The 17,636-nt window shown below is 49.9% G+C and overlaps 1 protein-coding gene across 11 annotated transcripts in view; it reads left to right on the top strand.

Moving 5' to 3' along the window:
* Nucleotides 1-17,636, top strand: part of aak1a (AP2 associated kinase 1a) — a 29,441-nt gene that overhangs the window by 2,166 nt on the left and 9,639 nt on the right. For 6 of the 11 annotated variants that reach the window (XM_081703665.1, XM_081703664.1, XM_081703668.1 and 3 more), the window contains exons 3-16: nt 6,964-7,082; nt 8,249-8,357; nt 8,797-8,939; nt 9,241-9,362; nt 9,534-9,615; nt 9,945-10,077; nt 10,890-10,993; nt 11,593-11,672; nt 11,839-11,996; nt 12,779-12,975; nt 13,203-13,583; nt 14,371-14,564; nt 14,720-14,916; nt 15,022-15,108. In XM_081703665.1, the coding sequence (XP_081559791.1) occupies nt 6,964-7,082; nt 8,249-8,357; nt 8,797-8,939; nt 9,241-9,362; nt 9,534-9,615; nt 9,945-10,077; nt 10,890-10,993; nt 11,593-11,672; nt 11,839-11,996; nt 12,779-12,975; nt 13,203-13,583; nt 14,371-14,564; nt 14,720-14,916; nt 15,022-15,108 (2,106 nt within the window). Of the gene's footprint in view, nt 1-2,030; nt 2,102-6,963; nt 7,083-8,248; nt 8,358-8,796; nt 8,940-9,240; nt 9,363-9,533; nt 9,616-9,944; nt 10,078-10,889; nt 10,994-11,592; nt 11,673-11,838; nt 11,997-12,778; nt 12,976-13,202; nt 13,584-14,370; nt 14,565-14,719; nt 14,917-15,021; nt 15,109-17,636 lie in introns of all 11 variants that reach the window. The other 5 variants (XM_081703669.1, XM_081703672.1, XM_081703666.1 and 2 more) reach the window with 4 other exon arrangements.

Below are 17,636 nucleotides of genomic sequence, written 5' to 3'. Positions count from 1 at the left end.
TGAACAACTACATTTAAAACCTGAAATCTGATCTAAATAAATCTGTGGAGCGGTTCATGAAATCATGGGAGTTGTCAGTGTGCTCCTGTCTGCTCCCTTAACGGACCCGCAGCCTGAAAACCCCCATACAGCTCCTCCGCAAGGCTCGGTCGTCATGGTGACTCTCGTTCTGCCCGCTGCCACCCCTGGAGTGCCCCAAGTGCCACAGGCTACCTGCTTCCTGGCAGCAGGCTCCCCCTCGTCCGCTCCCGGGGTTCCCTCTTGCTGCCACGGCCCCGCCGCTCCGTTCATCCTCCTGGCCAGCCGCAGTCTCTCTTTGGAGGGTCCGGCAGAGGCGAAGCCGTCGACGGGCAGCGGCACTTCCCACCCCATGGGTTCTGCAGCCACGTTTTCATCCATGGTGGGATGAACCATGGCTTCTGGCTTCTGGAGAGCTGCTGCATGGTGTGGGGTGTGGTTCTTCTCTCTGGTTCTTCTGGAGGAGGCGCGTGTCCTGCTCTGGTTGCTCCGACCTCCGTTCCTGGCCGACGGCCGAGCACGAGAACTGCAGGTGTTTTGATCTCGCAGCCCAAGGTCAGAAGGGCTAAAGTGAGCCAGGCTGACTCCTGCATGGTGGGATCGCAGGATCAGGGGAAGGCGGTGCTCCCAGTCACACCGGCATTATACCGTGAGGACGGTGAAGCGCTCCACTCCGGAGAGGTGCGGCCTGAATTTTCCGACCGCACAGCCAGTTGCAGACCTCATCGAAGTTGTGCTCCTGGTCATCGTAGCACTCCTCAAGAACTCCTCAACTAGACATTCCTCCTTTGGTCCGGAACCGTGTCTTAGGCCACTTTGTGAAATAGCCCGTGGCCACGAGGACATGGCAGTTCCCGGCATCAGCTGTGGGGCCCGGTAGCAGATCCATAAGCACCGGTAGGGCTTTCTCCTCCAGTGACAAAAACAGCTACATCACAGCATCTGCACAGCCGTGAGGACATCTGCTCGCAGCTACGCCGAGTAGTCTCAACTGGCCTCACCGTTGGCCTGTGCTAAGCAGATGCGTGCCATCTCTCCCTCGCTGGGCCCCAGCCTCGTCGTGCTGTTTCTCTCTCCATTTTGCTGGCTGGCTGGACCCGTCTCGGAGGACGTAACGTCCTGTGCCCCCTTGCTCAGGACTGTCTTCACTGTCCAAAGTTGGCACATGCAAACAAGCAGAAAGGAAAACTGCTCTGTGGGGGGGGAAACTGGTAATTAAGCATAAAACGCATCACGACGATGGTAAAATGTTCTAACTGTACATATCACTTTCAGCAAACTCAACTGCTGAACAACTACAAAAATGTTCCGTTAAATCTGAAGTGAACAAATCTGCAGAGAGGCGCACAGCATTTTTGGGAGCGCTCGCTGCGGGCCTCTTTGCTCCACTTGCCAGGTCTGCCGCCCGAAGTCTGTGCCGTGTGTTCTTAACGTGAGCTACAGCTACACAACTTTTGAGCTTCCTGCCCATAAACACACCTTATGAGATCCATCTGTGTATGGGTCATTTTCACTTATGCCCATGTCTTTCTTCCATCCAAAGCAACTTACACCAGGCAAAAATGAAATGTAAGCACACAATTAATACAGGAATAATGTTCATTAACGTAAAACACAGTTTCCAGTAACCGGATGTTAACCTAATCTTGGTAATTATTCAACCTTACACGTACTTAGGGAAGCCATATTTATAATGGAAGTTTGGATCATTAGGAATCCTTATTATAATTTTAAGACGGTGTTTTCAGGATCTCGACGACGTGGGTGTGATGGTTGTGTTGATAAACGTGTTGGACTCATCGTGTGAAGAGACCAATTCTCATTTAAGGCAGTCATCAAAGAACAGAGGGTCACGTTACTCAGATGCGCTTTTGCACTAATGCTTTCTCAAGCCCTTTCTGGGCTGCTTGGCTAGTCAGATATAACTCTATTGTTAACAGCCCTCTTGGGCCTCCAAAGCAGGGTGGTGATGGTGACGTGTTAAAAGTGATTTAACCTGTTTTACCTCACAGCGAAGACGGGAAACGCCCAACCGCAATGCATCCTGGTCCTAATCCCTTCTTAGGAGAGTTGTGGGTTACAGGTCAGTGGTATCCTTCTAAATGCCATCAAATGTAAATGGCACGATGTTCTCATCCAGAACAACTTACAAAAGCGCATTAGCTGTCCATAGATAGCACAAATAGGTTAGAGTCCAAAAATACCCTTAACCGAGACACGGGTTGAACCAAGTGTCAGTGCTGGAACCTACAATGAAAGATACAATACAACAATCAATGCAACATTATATAATACAACACAGTGTGAGAGCAGTTAATGAACAAGGCAGTTCAATATGTCCACAGGTCCTGTTCTGTCATGAGGCTTTTGAGTAAACATGAACCTCGCCTGTTTTTCTGGAGCATGGTTCGGGAAGCATGTTTTTTTTCCGTTTTGGTTCCGTGTGCTGTCTTCCCCTCTCTCCTCGAGAGGCAGACGGGATCGCTGATATGCACAGATGTGTGCGGGGCTTGGTTTGATGGTGAATCTGGCCAACTGGCTTTGGCGTAATGGTGATCTGCACTTTTCACGGCGAGCTGCTGGCCAGCGTTGTGCCCACTTTGCAGAAGCACGTCTCCGTAAATCCTGCGACTGGGTCCTGCCATGGGTTACGTATGTCGGCTGTGAAGCGGTCTTCCGTATCCCACCCTGTGCTGTGGGGCCGGGACCTGTTATTACGACGTCGTTATCGTTAAGGCCAGCAGAGTTAACAGTTTGGAAGAAAGTCAATATTGTCTTTTGATATCAAGAACGAGGGAGGGCTGTAGTGATCCATTAATTTTCCAGTTTGGTAATTGTTTTCTTGCATCACGATTAATTTGATTTTGTTTAATTAAAAACACTTGAAAATGTTGATTTGTATATTCCATTATATACTCTACAGATCATTTTGTGTTAAGAAGCAACATTTATTTTAAAACAAAATGTAGCAAAGTCCCATGCCCTTGGGCATACCAAGTTGTCTTATAAAGTGATCTTGAGCTATAAATAACGCAAGAACCTGAACCACCTAAAAAAAAACCTTGTATAGCAGATGAAAGACTCCAGGAAGAGGCATATATCAGGTATATGGTTTAAAGGTTCGGTACACTGTTGAATTAGTTTTTTGATACTTTAGTTATCCACTGCACCTTTATTAATGACTACATAGGGTAATTGCAGGGTGGATGGCCACTGTTTTCCAGGTTCGCACCTCAGCAGTGCCACATGCCTTCTTGTTATGGAATGTCAGGCCTGCCTGACATAGGGGCTCAGAGTCGGGAAGCTTTTTAAGCAGCGTCGGCCTCCGTGCCGAACACCTGTGAGTGTGGCGGTTCTGACCTCCTGCCCGGCGAGGAAGATGATCTCTGCGCCTTGCTGTTCTTGTGTGGCCATCAGGAATTTATGTAGCTCATTTTACACACACACACACACACACACACACACACACACACACACACACACACACACACACACACACACACTCCTATTCTCCTCTAGGCAATCTCTCTTGCTTTGTAGTGTCTATTGATAGCCTTAATAAAAGTACCATGCAGAATGTGAATGATGTTATTCTAGGCAGAGTTCTCCAGGTCTGATTTCACAGACCTTTCTGTAACTTTAGTCTAGTACCTCTCTCTCCCTGTGTGTCTGTCTTCTTTTCTCTCCCAGACATACACACACACGCACACGCACGCACAGTCTATGCGGGGCGCGTTCTCTCTCCTGGGCTGTACTGCGACAGTACAGATTGGTGCTAGTGTGTCACGCGGCTAGCTATTATCTGCGGAATGCTGCCCCCTCCTCACCGAGATGATACGCGGGACTCCCGCACTTCACCTCTGCGTTCTGAGCTTTAGCTGCTCAGTGGTCCTGTGGCACCTGCATTTCCGCTGGCTGAGCACATGGGTAAACTTTACACGCGGAAGGTTATAAGAAAATGAGCAAATAGTATAGTAGCTCTGTTCTACAGCATGAAATAAATGTGGTGTTGTTGGTATTCTCGTAACTGATTAGCATAGCAACAGCAGGTCTGTAGGAGCAGCTGGCTAATTTTCCTCCAGACCTTCTAACATTAAGTTCCTAACAGCTTGGTAAAGGTAGTTTATGAAGATCATGACCTGCAGGGCATGGATTACTCTTCTCTCTTGGTACCTTGACACCTGCACGGTCCCACCACGGCAGCCTCTGGCTGGCAAAAGGCTTGCGGCATGGCTGCCTGACTGAAAGATTTTGTTCTTAGCCTGAGATGACTTCATTTGTAAATTAGTATCAAATCTAATGGATAGGGCGTGTTTTCTGTTGAACAAATGAGTGTGTGTGTGTGTGTGTGTGTGTGTGTGTGAATAATAGATGGTCAACAGCTGATTTATTCATTACTGTCTGTCACTGGTGGCTGCCATCTGTCAGTTCCCAACCTGTATGTGTGCGAGCCTGCATTCAGGCCTGAATCATAGTTGATAATAAACAACAGGATAAGCATTCATTTCTCATTCTATTGGCCACTGCTCAGCATGTCGTAAGGGAGCAGTGCAGAGGAGGAGGGGTTTGATTACATTACAGAACAGCGAGGCTCAGGACACCTGCGTGCCCACTGAGGTGTGTACCTGGTGCTCACTGGTGCTTATTAGCTTTCACTGTTTGTTAGCAAGTGGCTAGTCTTGTAGCTTCATAGCAGTGCTACTGAAACACACTTTAAACTGTACTTGGTTAAAAAGCACACGCACACGGAGAGAGAGAAAAGGGCGGGTGTGAGAGAAAGAAAGGAAGTGATATCTCCTCTCCAGTAGAGCAGACGTTTCAAATTTAACTCCGTCCCAGAGGGCGCTGAGTCACTGTGTGTGTGTGTGTGTGTGTGTGTGTGTGTGTGTGTGTGTGTGTGTGTGTGTGTGTGTGTGCGTGTGCGCACGTGTGTATCAGACTGTTCAGCTAGATTTTATCTTCAGTACCTTATTGTCCCCATTCTGAGGTTGTAATCCTTTTAGTTCTTGAGTTCTTTTGGTGTGCTTTTACTGTGAGCTGCTTGTCTGATTGAGGTTGCTGACTGGTCACTGGAAAATACGGCATTAGCGTCTGCAATAAGTCCTGGCTTGTGTGGTAGTTTGGATAGATGAAGGTGACTGACATATTTAAAAGACACTCCTGCTCTTTCTTACTGTCACCTGGAAGTCCTGGCGAGGCCTGCTGGAGACACTCTGCTTTGTGGCCGGATACTCCAACGTGACATCAGTTAGAAGGACACGCCCGCTCGCAAACACACTCACAAACACAGCACTGTGCCAGCACGCTGGATTGAAGCATGTGACTCTTTTCCCTGCTTTCTAAACGTATACTCTCTTTGGTCTCTTTGCATCGATACCACCAGCTTCCAGTGCGCCCGCACACACGCACACACACACACACACACACACACACTCAGACAGAAGCCATGAGGCACTGCTGGAACCAGTAACTGAAGACTCTTGGAGCTTCTTTATAAGGAGCCATAAACAAGACTGAGCTGATATTTATAGTCTATTACATAAGTCTTCTCACTGTGATGATAACTTTACTTTACACCACTGTGTGTGTGTGTGTGTGTGTGTGTGTGTGTGTAAGCAGATCAGGCCTTAATGTGACTCATTGCCCAGAGCAGCACACTCCTCTCATTGCTTTCTGAAAAAACATGGATGCCCTTTGTGCCTGCGTGTGCGTGCACGCGCGTATGTGGGTGCCTGCGTGTGCGTGCACGCGCGTATGTGGGTGCCTGCGTGTGTGTGCACGCGCGTGTGTGCCTGCGTGTGCGTGCACGCGCGTGTGTGCCTGCGTGTGCGTGCGCGCGCGCGCGTGTGTGCGTGTGCCTGCGCGCGCGTATGTGGGTGTCTGCGTGTGCGTGCGTGCGTTGAAAGATACTTTGAGCGAGTGACCGGGGTGAGATGGGGTGAGTGGATGGGTGGGAACACCTGCTTCCCAACAGTCTTCGGCACATTTGAATCCTGCGTCTTGACCTCCATGCTGTTTGGTCAGGCTGCACCTAAACACGCTCCCTCCAGATGGAGGCTCTGTGTCACCACGGTGACAGAGACACCGCAAACGCCAGCACGCCTGGCTCATACGGATCATTGGTCACCAACCTGGAAAGGTGGTCATGACAACAAGGTCCAAACACCATCCATGTCAATTTCCTGTGGTTACTGTTTCACAGCAGTAACATGTCTGGTAGCTGTAATATCCTGTTGGCTATTTTAAGCCTCCAGAAGAGTAGCCTCCTCAGGACAGACCACTGAGTTTCCGCTCTGTGTTGCTCCGTGACGTTACCGGTGAGGTTCGTCTCTGCGTCAGTCTCGGGGTGCGGTCCAGGCTCTGATCTTTTTCAAGGCTGTCGTGACTGAGGGAGTTGGTGTTGGTGGATGGATGGATGGATGCATGGTGGGGGGTGCTTAGATGTCTTGATTTACTCTCTTTGGTGGCGTTCACACAGCAGGTAAAAGTGGCCCAAATCTGACCTTCTTCTCCATGTGTGGTACTGGAATCCGATAACTTATACAATGTGTGAATGATCGGAATTCCTCACTTCTGTGTCAGTCCAACATCACAGTTGTTATAATTTTGCGCTGCCGGGAACCATAGCTAGACAACAGCAGTGAAGGAGGATTTTAGTGGCATCAGACCTCATGGATATTTGGGTAGTTGTCATTACTCCATCAGTAAAACTGATTAACTTCTAACTGCAAGCTAGTGGCCATTAGAGTTGACTCCTCTCCACGTCTGGACGAGCGTGTCATGTGAAGCGTTGTCCTTTTGGATGCGTGGATCCAAACACGCATGATCCGTTCAGTTGTGAACAGCCTACCAGCAGGCCACTTTTACCTGCTGTGTGAACGTAGCGTTCAGGGAACGTGTAGGGGAACGTGAAACTAAGGCCCCGCTCTCTGTCGCTTTCCCTAGGTGGGTTTGCCATCGTGTTCCTGGTGCGCACCCATCAGGGCTCACGTTGCGCTCTGAAGAGGATGTATGTGAACAACGAATCTGACCTTCAGGTCTGCCAGAGGGAGATCCACGTCATGGTGAGAGCCTTGCACTCTGATTCTCCTCGCACACCTCCCACCCTCCTCCAGGGCCAACGTCCCAAGTTCGCCACGTCCTCAGGGTCTCCTCGTGTGCATGCTTGCGCACTACACTGGCTGGAAGTGTGCGCTCTCCCACGATTGCCTCCACGTTGCCCCTTTTATGTCACTTTTGGAGTCTCTGTGGCCTAGTTCTTGTCTAACTGTCATCAGAGCAATGCTGGCCAATCACGGATGTCTGTTCTGAACACGTGACGTGTACAGAGCAGTTAGTGCTCTCCTCCAAGCATGTTCATGCATCCAGTTGTGATGTGTGAACCAGCCTACAAGGATGCAGCGATTGGCCGCACACGCGTTTTACTCTCTCGCACTAGTAGCAGTCATGTGATCAGGGAGCCCGAGCTCGTGGGTAGGAACTGGCAACAGATATAACAGAAAAAAATGCAGAGAGAGTGAAGATGAAAGAATGAAGGAGACAAAAAGCTGACCCCTTTTGTAATATCTGTTTTGGAGGCAGTACTCGTCCTGGATGAAATGCCGTCTTTTATTTGCACTTCTCAAATGCATAGAGTGAGTGAGTGAGTGAGTGAGTGAGAGAGAGAGACACTATTCACAGACACCAGTGGACCAGTAAGAACGGCAGCAGTCAGTAGCGAGAGAAAGAGCTCGTTGTCTGGTGTTCTAAAGAGCTGCGTCTGGGGACTCGCTCTGGTCCGTAATACAGACGCCTTCTTCTCACTTCACACTCTGGGCTGCACTTTATTTAGAACACTGGTACGGTTTTCTCACGGCACCGCCCCTCCTGCTCGAAGGCTGCCTAAACTACAGCCGATCCAGAACACCCCCGCCGCGATGGTGCAGCAGGGGAACGCGGCCCTAACGGGGTGCTGAGCGGCCCGTGGGATGCTCTGGCAGAACTGGGGCTGGCCCGTCAGGGAAGGCACCGGAGGTCGTGGAGGGTGCTGGCCCGTTAGGGGCAGTGCCGCAATCCTGCAGCATACGTGAAGGTCACTAGCGCTGAGCTGCGCTTCTGGTGGGGCAGAACAGTAGAGTGGCTCATCGTGTGTGTGTGTATGTGTGTGTGTGTGTGTGTGTGTGTGTGTGTGTGTGTCTGTGTGTGTGTGTGTGTGTACGTACAATGGGGGCGCCTGCGTGTCTTTTTACAGAGGGACTTGGTGGGCAACAAAAACATAGTCACTTTCCTGGATGCCAGCATCACGCCAGTAAGCTCAGGAGACGTTTGGGAAGTGTTTATATTGATGGATTTCTGTAGAGGTATGCACAACCCCAGCTCCTCAGTCTCACTCTGGCTTATTCATAGAGGGTCTTTAAAACTGTCTCTTCATGAGTAGTAAAGTAAGTAAGGTTTCTGCCATTTTCTAGTGTGTTCTATTGCTGAAATGATCATAGCGCCCTGAAACAATCGTCCCCTAATCATATGCCACGGTTTCCTGTAAAATGTACGTCCTAAACAGTGTAACATGTCCCAGATTGCATTACAGATCTAATCAACTAGCAAATTCACTTGCAGTGTGTCACTGCATACAGACCTCCAGGTCTTGACTTTTCTTCAATACATAATACATAATTGTTTGTAGTTACTTTATTCCCAGTGTTTTGGTAATTGATCATGGTTCACTGTGGGTGCATGTTTGCGTTTGTGTGTGTGTGTGTGTGTGTGTGTGTGTGCGCTTGTGCGCATGTCTCCCCCCAGGTGGTCAGGTGGTGAACCTGATGAACCAGCGTCTGCAGACGGGCTTCAGTGAGCAGGAGGTCCTGAGCATCTTCTGTGACACATGTGAAGCTGTGTCTCGACTCCACCAGCGCAAAACACCCATCATCCACCGGGACCTCAAAGTACGAGGGGCACTGTGCCCTTGCTTCATCCCTCTTCCTCCCTCCCTCTCCCTCTCTCTCTCTCTCCCTCTCTCCCTTCAGCAGACTGTGGGTCTTTTTATTCCTACAGTGCTGATGTGGCAGGTGGTAATGTCACCTTCATCACTGCTTGGGATTGATAACTCACAGATTTTCTATGAAATTAAAGTTTGGGGGTTTTTTTGTGACAGAGGTGTAAGAGCTGGATCACAGCACGTGCACACACACACACACACACACTCTCTCTCTCCCTCTCGTCTTCTTTTCTCCCCACCCCCTCTAGGTGGAGAACATCTTGGTGCATGACCAAGGTCACTATGTGCTATGTGATTTCGGCAGCGCCATCATCCGGTTCCAGGATCCTCAGGTGGAGGGCGTGGCAACTGTGGAGGAGGAGATTAAAAAGTCAGCTTGGATTCCTTCGAACATTCTGCCATTTGCTTAACTATATGCTGCCTCTCAGATTACAAGTTATATCATTTGTTTGCTTTTGTGTGTGTGTGTGTGTGTGTGTGTGTGTGTGTGTGTGTGTGTGTGTGTGTGTGTGTGTGAGCACACATATGCGAATGCAAACAGGTACACCACGCTCTCATACAGAGCTCCAGAAATGGTGAACCTCTACGGTGGGAAGGTGATCAGCACAAAAGCAGATATCTGGGTGAGTACAAGCATTAGATCGTGACTTTGTGGTTAGTGTACCTGAGAAACTGGTGCAGTTCTGTCGGGTCCCATATGTGGGCGCTGTTCCCTCCTTGGCCTGGTGATGGGCCGGTCAGGGCCGGTCTGAGGTAGATGGACAGTCTGTGGTAGAAGTACCAGGCCAGCACGTTAAAGTGCTGCTGTGCAGCAAAAACTGATAAGATATATTTTTATGTTGATCTGAAATATTTTTTTAATACAAAAAACTGCAGAGTGGGCAGAGGTGAGGAAGTCTGTATATGTATGTATTTGTACGTTTGTGTGTGTGTGTGTGGTCTTTCCCTACAGGCTCTGGGCTGTTTGCTCTATAAGCTGTGTTTTTTCACACTGCCGTTTGGGGAGAGTCAGGTGGCCATCTGCGACGGCAGCTTCACCATTCCAGACACATCCCGTTACTCCCACGACATGCACTGCCTCATACGTGAGTCATTTCATTATTCCCACGAAATGCTCTACCTCATATGTGGGTCATTCCGTTATTCCCACGACGTGCGCTGCCTCATGCGTGAGTCATTCCGTTACTCCCACGACGTGCGCTGCCTCATACGTGAGTCATTCCGTTACTCCCACGACGTGCGCTGCCTCATACGTGAGTCATTCCGTTACTCCCACGACGTGCGCTGCCTCATACGTGAGTCATTCCGTTACTCCCACGACATGCGATGCCTCATACGTGAGTCATTCCGTTATTCCCACGACATGCGCTGCCTCATACGTGAGTCATTTCATTATTCCCACGAAATGCTCTACCTCATATGTGGGTCATTCCGTTATTCCCACATGCGCTGCCTCATACGTGAGTCATTCCGTTACGCCCACGACGTGCGCTGCCTCATACGTGAGTCATTCCGTTACTCCCACGACGTGCGCTGCCTCATACGTGAGTCATTCCGTTACTCCCACGACATGCGCTGCCTCATACGTGAGTCATTCCGTTACTCCCACGACATGCGCTGCCTCATACGTGAGTTCTTCCTCGTGCTTAACCATTTCATTTATTCATTTTGTTGGTTTTTCGATTATGTATTATCTTACTCACAACACATGGAATAAACCATACAGTTAGTGTCTGGCTTTCTGTATGTCTCTCTGACTGACTTAAATTTGTCTTTGTTTCTCTCTTGTTTCTGTTTCTGTTTCTGTATGTGTTTGGGTCTTTCTGTCTTTCTCTCTCTCTGTCTCTCTCTGTGTCTGTCTGTGTCTGTGACTTTGCTGTGTTTTCTCTGTGCTCAGGTTACATGCTGGAGCCAGATCCTGACATGAGGCCGGATATCTACCTGGTATCACATTTCTCCTTCAAGCTAGCACGCAAAGATTGTCCCATACAGAACGTTCAGGTGTGTGTCCGTCTGTCCTTGTGTGTGTCCCTGTTCGTGTGTCCCTGTGCGTGCGTGCGTGCGTGCGTGTTTCCCCACTGGATTCTGCCATTGAGCAGCTCTGCACTTGCTTTCTTGTTGCCACTGATGACAACCAGAGACGTAGGAAGTTAAGGCAAAAACCACACTGATCTGAACTTTAGAAAAGATCTCATGCCCTGCTAGGTCTGAATAACCCACATATAGTCCATGGTTTGAACTCCCTCTTCAGCACTCCCTACAGGCCACTGCTTGCGTAGTCTGTGCACTCCAGAACCACCCACCACCTTTACCAAAGCTACCTTTTAATCCACCGAGGTGTGAAGTGTACAGTATGCATAAAGCTTGGTATTCTGATTGCTGATTGGCTGTGCTCTAGCAGGCCCTTCCTCCTAGCTGTTGTATTGTGTTGAGTCAGAGCGGCACATCACGGCCAGCCGTGACCACTAAGCGCACGTTACGGACAACCTTTTAAGTGCTTGCACACGTAAATAATTGCTGACACAAGTTTTATGCTTCAGATATTGCTAATATTTTTTTAATCCGTTTATCTTTGCTACATTTTTTTCTCGTCCAATCAGAACTCACCCATCCCTGCAAAGCTCCCTGAGCCAATCAGAGCGAGTGAGGCCATAGCCAAGAAGAGTCAGACTAAAGCCAGGTGAGAGAGCACAGCGGTGTACTATACTATCCACGGTGCAATTTTTAAGCTGCTGTTTTTCTAATAACGTCTGAGTTAACGACGAGGGATGTCCTGTGTGCATATGTAATATATGATTTTCTCCGATATATGTACTTGTCCAAACCCCTCCGCTTTCTACCCTCAGACTAACCGATCCAGTCCCCACAACGGAAACCTCCATAGCGCCACGGCAACGACCCAAAGCTGGCCAGGCTCAGCCAGTCACGGGTATCCTTCCCATACAGCCCGCCCTCACCCCGCGGAAGAGAGCCAACGCCCCCGCGGGAGCCGGCCAGCCTATCAGTGGGTGTCGCGTAGCACAATCGACACACGACACATTTTAGACCTTCGCTCCACTCACACAACCCCGTATACTGGGTACACTCCACAACAGATACGTTCAGAGTCAAATTACAAACATGTATGCATTTAAACGTTTGGGTGTGTACCGGGAGCCCAGAGTGCCTCCAGGCTGTTAGTAATAGTGATCCCACCGAGGGTAACATTCCCCCACGGTGAGCCCCCGGATTGACCGGCACACATCTTATGCTTGTTTAGCTGACAGAGGCTTCTCCAGTAATCCCAGCGGCTGCGTTAGCCTGTCTTTGGAGGGAGCCTTTACAGGCCAGCTAAGAAGCTGCTGGCCCGCAAAATGAGTCTTTAACTACCCGAGTCACCCGCTGGGCTCCCGTTTTGACCGCCTGTTCAAAAAGGCAGGACTCATTAGGGCCCCTCTGCGTCCCACCCCCAGTGGAGCGTAAAGATGCGAGCTCCAGGTCTGTTCTACATTAAGCCAGAGTCTGTTTCCTTACCGCATGTCACCGGGCAGAAAGGCGTCTTTCACATGCTCTGGGACTGAACTGAGGGAGCATGTTATTTTAATATGATAATAGATGCTGTAAAGTAGAAATCTTGGACTAGTTATGCTCTGTTGATTGGGTTTTTTGTGCGTACAGAGTACTACTTGCATCTTGTACTGGTACTTTTTGCTGTGGTTGTTATGTCTTGTATTAGCTGGTGTTGCAGTGTAGCATGTGTGTGTTTTTTATTGCTAGGAGGTAAAGATGTGTTGTGTTGCCTTGTAGATGTGGGAATAACCCCTCAGCCTGTTGCCTCGGGTCAACCACAGAAGCCCCACACCCAGCACCCGATCCCTGTCGCTCAGCAACAGGCCACGCCCACACCGCTGCAAGCCACTCCCTCCCCACCTCAGGCCACTCCCCAGCATGGGCAGCTCTTCGTTCAGCCGCAGGCCACGGCTTTCCTGTCCGCCCAGCAGCAGGTACAGGCCACGCTAGTTGCCGCTGAGCAACGGTTGCCAGTGGTAACGGAGCTCATGTTCGTGCTTACTGTGGTCGTGAAAACAGATGATGGCACGATAACGTCTGTTTGATCTCAGGCTGAGGTGTAATCAAATAGCACATTTTGTGTCTTTATCTGTTGAATAATAATGTACTGAATAGTTTCAGTGGTCGGCGCTGTATTTTGACACTATCTACTTTATTTTAGCCCCATCGCCATGTCCCCAACCTCTACCCACCGCATCATCAAAACACCGCACTGCCTGCGCAGACCGCCACGTCTGTGCAGGCGAAAGTTAAAGTCACGGCCCCGCCTCCACCCTTTCAGAGCCTCCAACCCGGGACTCCCGCCCAAGCCCCGCCCCCGGTGCCGGTCAGACCCAAGGGCATGGCCCCTCCCCCCCCCACCCAGCATCAGACTGTACCTCTGGCACTGACCCCGCACGCGGAAAACAAATCCACAGCTCCGCCCACACAGCAGCTGGAAGTTAATTTCATTGCTGTTAGTGCGCTGACCCATAAAAGTCCCACAGTTAGACCTCCAGTCCTACAGGGGGTGCCGGCTCCGGACGCAGACTCTGAGGAGACGGTAATTTCACGTATGGTGGCATCTGACGCTGCCGCAAAGATGTATGCGGTGACCTTGCTGGGTTAAAGCTTTCTGAAAACTTTTCTAGAACCTTCCACCTGTTGTGTGGCTATGTGCCTCAACACTTTAGTATCCTTACAACATACACGGGGACTTTTTGAAAAGATCATTTGTAAATGTGCTAGCCATGATAACGTTGCTATTAGTGCACTGAGGAATTTGGCATACACAACTGAAGTGGAATGACTGCTTCTAACTTCTGGCTAAAGTTCACCTATATAAACTTTTAGAAAAAATTGTAAAATTTAATAACATTTTTATGACTTTGTTTTAAATGGTGAAGTCATACATGTAGGTTCTCCGACTTTAATACATTTTCAAAGGTGAACTTTAAGCTCTTTACATCCTGGGTAGTTTCTTTTGACGAGCACGATGATCATCCAATCATCAGTGTTCTCGCTGCCACTCTCGGCAGAGTGAAACCGTAACAGTCTGCCACTAACCACTGCCGCATGGTCCTAGTGGGAGTGGGCTCGCCTCCGTGGCTGACCGAGCCAAGTGACTGTACGCCATCATCTGTTCATTTCCTCCAGATGTCTGTTTTCTCTTTGCCAGAAGGGAAGGAGTGTTTCTGCTTCTCTTATTTTTGGCTCGGGACCTCCTCCCTCGTCTCTTGGCCGATCACGCGTCTCTTTCTGAAAGTCTCGTCTTCTCGTCTTGCCTCCCTTGGTTTTTGTAGCTAAACGACGGGGTTCCGTCTTCCTCTGGTTTTCATTTCCCCCCGTAGTCTTTTGCTGGTGGGCAGCCGGGTCACAAAGTGGGCTCCCTGACTCCGCCCTCCTCCCCTAAGACGGCCCCCCGAGGGGGCCACCGCCGCATTCTGAGTGACGTCACACACAGCGCCATATTTGGAGTTCCTGTCAGCAAGTCCACTCAGCTGTTCCAGGCTGCAGCTGCTGAAGCCGGCCTCAACAAGTCCAAGTGAGTTCCGTCCGTCCGTCCATTCGTTCATTTGTCTCACTACTTTTTGCATCCGTCCATCCAATTGTCAGTTCATAATGTTTCTCAAACTCCAGTTTTATTTCATCACTCCATCGCAGTTCCACACCGCCCTTCGTTTCGTGTTTCTGCTTCAGATCGGCCAGCACCACTCCCTCCGGCTCCCCGAGCTCGTCAGAGCAAAGTGTCTGCCCGGCGGGGGACGTCAGGGCCCCGTCGGCCGCCCCCAGAGCAGGAACTGGCGCGCAGCCTTCCTGGAACCCTTTCGGTGATGACAACTTCTCCAAACTCACAGCTGAGGAGCTGCTCAACAAGGACTTCGCCAAACTCGATAGTAGCGAACACTTAATATGAAAATTATTAACTGGATGGCTATGGGAGGTTTTAATACATAATATTAAATGTGTCTGTCTGTGTGTGTGTCTGTGTGTGCTCATAGCTAAACCTCCTGAGAAGTCCTCAACAGAAAATCTCATTTCAGCGTTACAACCTACAGCCCCTAACAAAGGCTATTCCCAAGGAGCAGGTATACACCCAGTACCTTCATCTCACCCTCAGTGTTTCACATTCGCTCTTTTACTGTTTCTCCTGCTGTCCCCAAGACTGGTTTCATCTTCCTTTCCTTCTCTGAATTCATTTCACTGACCCAATCTGCTCCCAGCACCACAGCAGCAAGACCACTTCCCTTTCGTGGCCTCTTGCGTCTCTGCCCAACAGGCGCTCGTGTGCGCCACTGGTCGGCTTTCGACGTCTCGCTGCGTGTGTAACACGGGGGCGTGCCGGCGGTGGCCACCAGGTGGCGCTTTCGACCTCCAGGTTGACGTGGTCCTCAATCCGACGAGCGTCTCGGAAGCCACGAGCGTAGCCACAAACGGTTATGACACTCACTCGTGTCTGAGTGAATACGACTGAAGTCTGTGTGTGTCGTCCTTGTGATGGGGACCGTCATTATACAATACTGCGTTTGTAGATCGGGTGGGAAAGCGTTGAGCGAAAGAGCATAGATCAGCGAGTTCTCTCCAGGCCTGAGGTAGTCGAGTAGGGTGTGTCTCTGCGCTGGGCAGGCGGGGCGAGGGTGTGGCCTGTTATGTTTGTTCTGGGTGAATACTGCTGGCTGGGGAGAGAATAGACTAAGCCTTCCAGTTCTTACATAAGCAGGGTTTGGCTAATCCTCTGTGGATTTGATGACATGCACGCACACGCTCACGAGCACACGTGAGCGCGCACAGATGCGCAGTGCAGCTGCAGCACTTCATTAGAAAGCGAGCCTCTTTTACGGGCGACCGTCGGCACGTTCATAAGGTCCGGCTTTTTAAATGCGTTATTGTGTCGGCGCCGGAGGCGTGGCAGAGCCAAGGGAAAGGACAACACCCCACCCCCCACCCCTTCGGAAATGAGCAGCGCATGACCGTGTTCGTGCGCTGAGACCTGCTGCAGTGTTTAGTTGTCCACTTGACGCTGCTCCCATGTTCAACTTTTCACCCTTTTTTCACCCCAGCAAAAGGCATAAAGCGTCGACCCTGCTGCTCTCTGTCCTGAGTGGCCATCGCCCTCCCCGCCCCCTCTTGAACCTTGAACCCTGACCCTGACCTTAAAGTCCCATCAATTCTGTAAGTATGGTCAGGGCAAAGAAATACAGCTTTGTGGAATGGTTTAATTTTTAAATTGTTGAAAAAGAGGTTCATCAATTTTTCAAGAAGTTCCTCGTGAACTAATTCAGAATTGTTCCACGGCAAGCCAACATTTTTCTACTTTTTCCACTGTTGAACACTCACATCACAACCGCACATAACGCAAAGACTCCCAACTATAAGCCTGAATGCTTAAAGAAAAACCTTTGAGGAATTGGTGAACCTTAACCTTGGGGTCACTGGCTAACCCAGCCTAGGGTCAGCCCACGGACGCCATGCCTGGGCGGAGTGACCCAACTTGTGATGCTCATCTGACTTGCATGCACCCGGGCTGGTTGGTAACCGCAGTAACTGCATCAGCAACAGCAGCTGTTCTCTCCTCCAAAGCATAATGACCTGGTCTAATACGGATCCTAACTGCTCTTAATAGTCTCACTGTTTAGCTCCTGTCACACGTCTTTGCACTTTTTACAGGTTTGTTCCCGTAACGCTGTTCAGTTTGCAGTGCTCGTTCTTTATAATGGCAGAAAACACAAAACACATTTCTGTTGCATGGTTGACCTTCGTGTGCCTTTGTGTGAGTTCAGATGTCTAACAAGGCCACTGCCGTGTGTTCACCTCTGATTCTACTTCTCCAAACCTGCCTGGGTTTTCTCGCTCTTCATTTGTTGCCGTTCACCATGATGTCTCAAGTGCACGATGTCTTTGTGTCAGCGTTGTCCGTTTGAACGTTTTGCGGTTTTTCTCTGTGTCTTCGTGACGCAGTCGTGCTTTTATCACAAGAGCAGCTGTGATCACCTGAATTAAGCAAAGCATGAGAGTGTCACCTAAACCACGCTAGACTCCGAACTTGTCAGTTAACACTTTCCACCTCTGTCCTCCCCTCTCCTCTCCGCTGGCCATTAGAGAAGTTGATTGAGGGTTTGAAGTCTCCAGAGCCTCCTCCTCCTCATCCACCCAGCTTATACCTGACCTCCCCTCGAACGACCCCTTCAGGCATTCAGACTCCAGCCCTTTTTCAAGGGAAATGACTGGTTTGTCTGGTTGGCTACCCTGCAGAGGCATTTCCTACAGTAGAGGATGCACGTTACGGCACACCGTTGCCATTTTTAAACCCAATGCGTTACAGAATCACTTCTGCTCATTTATAACTGTGTATAACAGCCTCGCCTGGAAATTGCGCTTCTCGCAGAGATTCATTTTGGCCTGTCTCTCAGTACCAAAGCCATCAATGGAGGTGTGTCCACTGGCCTTGGTTGTGAAACAGTAAACCCAGGTTGTCGAGTTTCTCTGTCCCACTCGTCTTGTATATTAGCCCAAAACGTCTCCTCCGCAATGTTCCCCATGTCTGCTGTGGCCACCTGTCTGACAGTGCATGACTCCCCGTCTTTTTGGTTCATTTGAAGAGCACCCAAAGATCTCA

This window comes from Electrophorus electricus, chromosome 20 (assembly GCF_041902795.1).
Source record: "Electrophorus electricus isolate QZ-2024a chromosome 20, ASM4190279v1, whole genome shotgun sequence".
Lineage (NCBI taxonomy): Eukaryota > Metazoa > Chordata > Actinopteri > Gymnotiformes > Gymnotidae > Electrophorus > Electrophorus electricus.
Note: the sequence above shows the minus strand (reverse complement) of the source record. Positions and strands in the feature narration are given on the sequence as shown.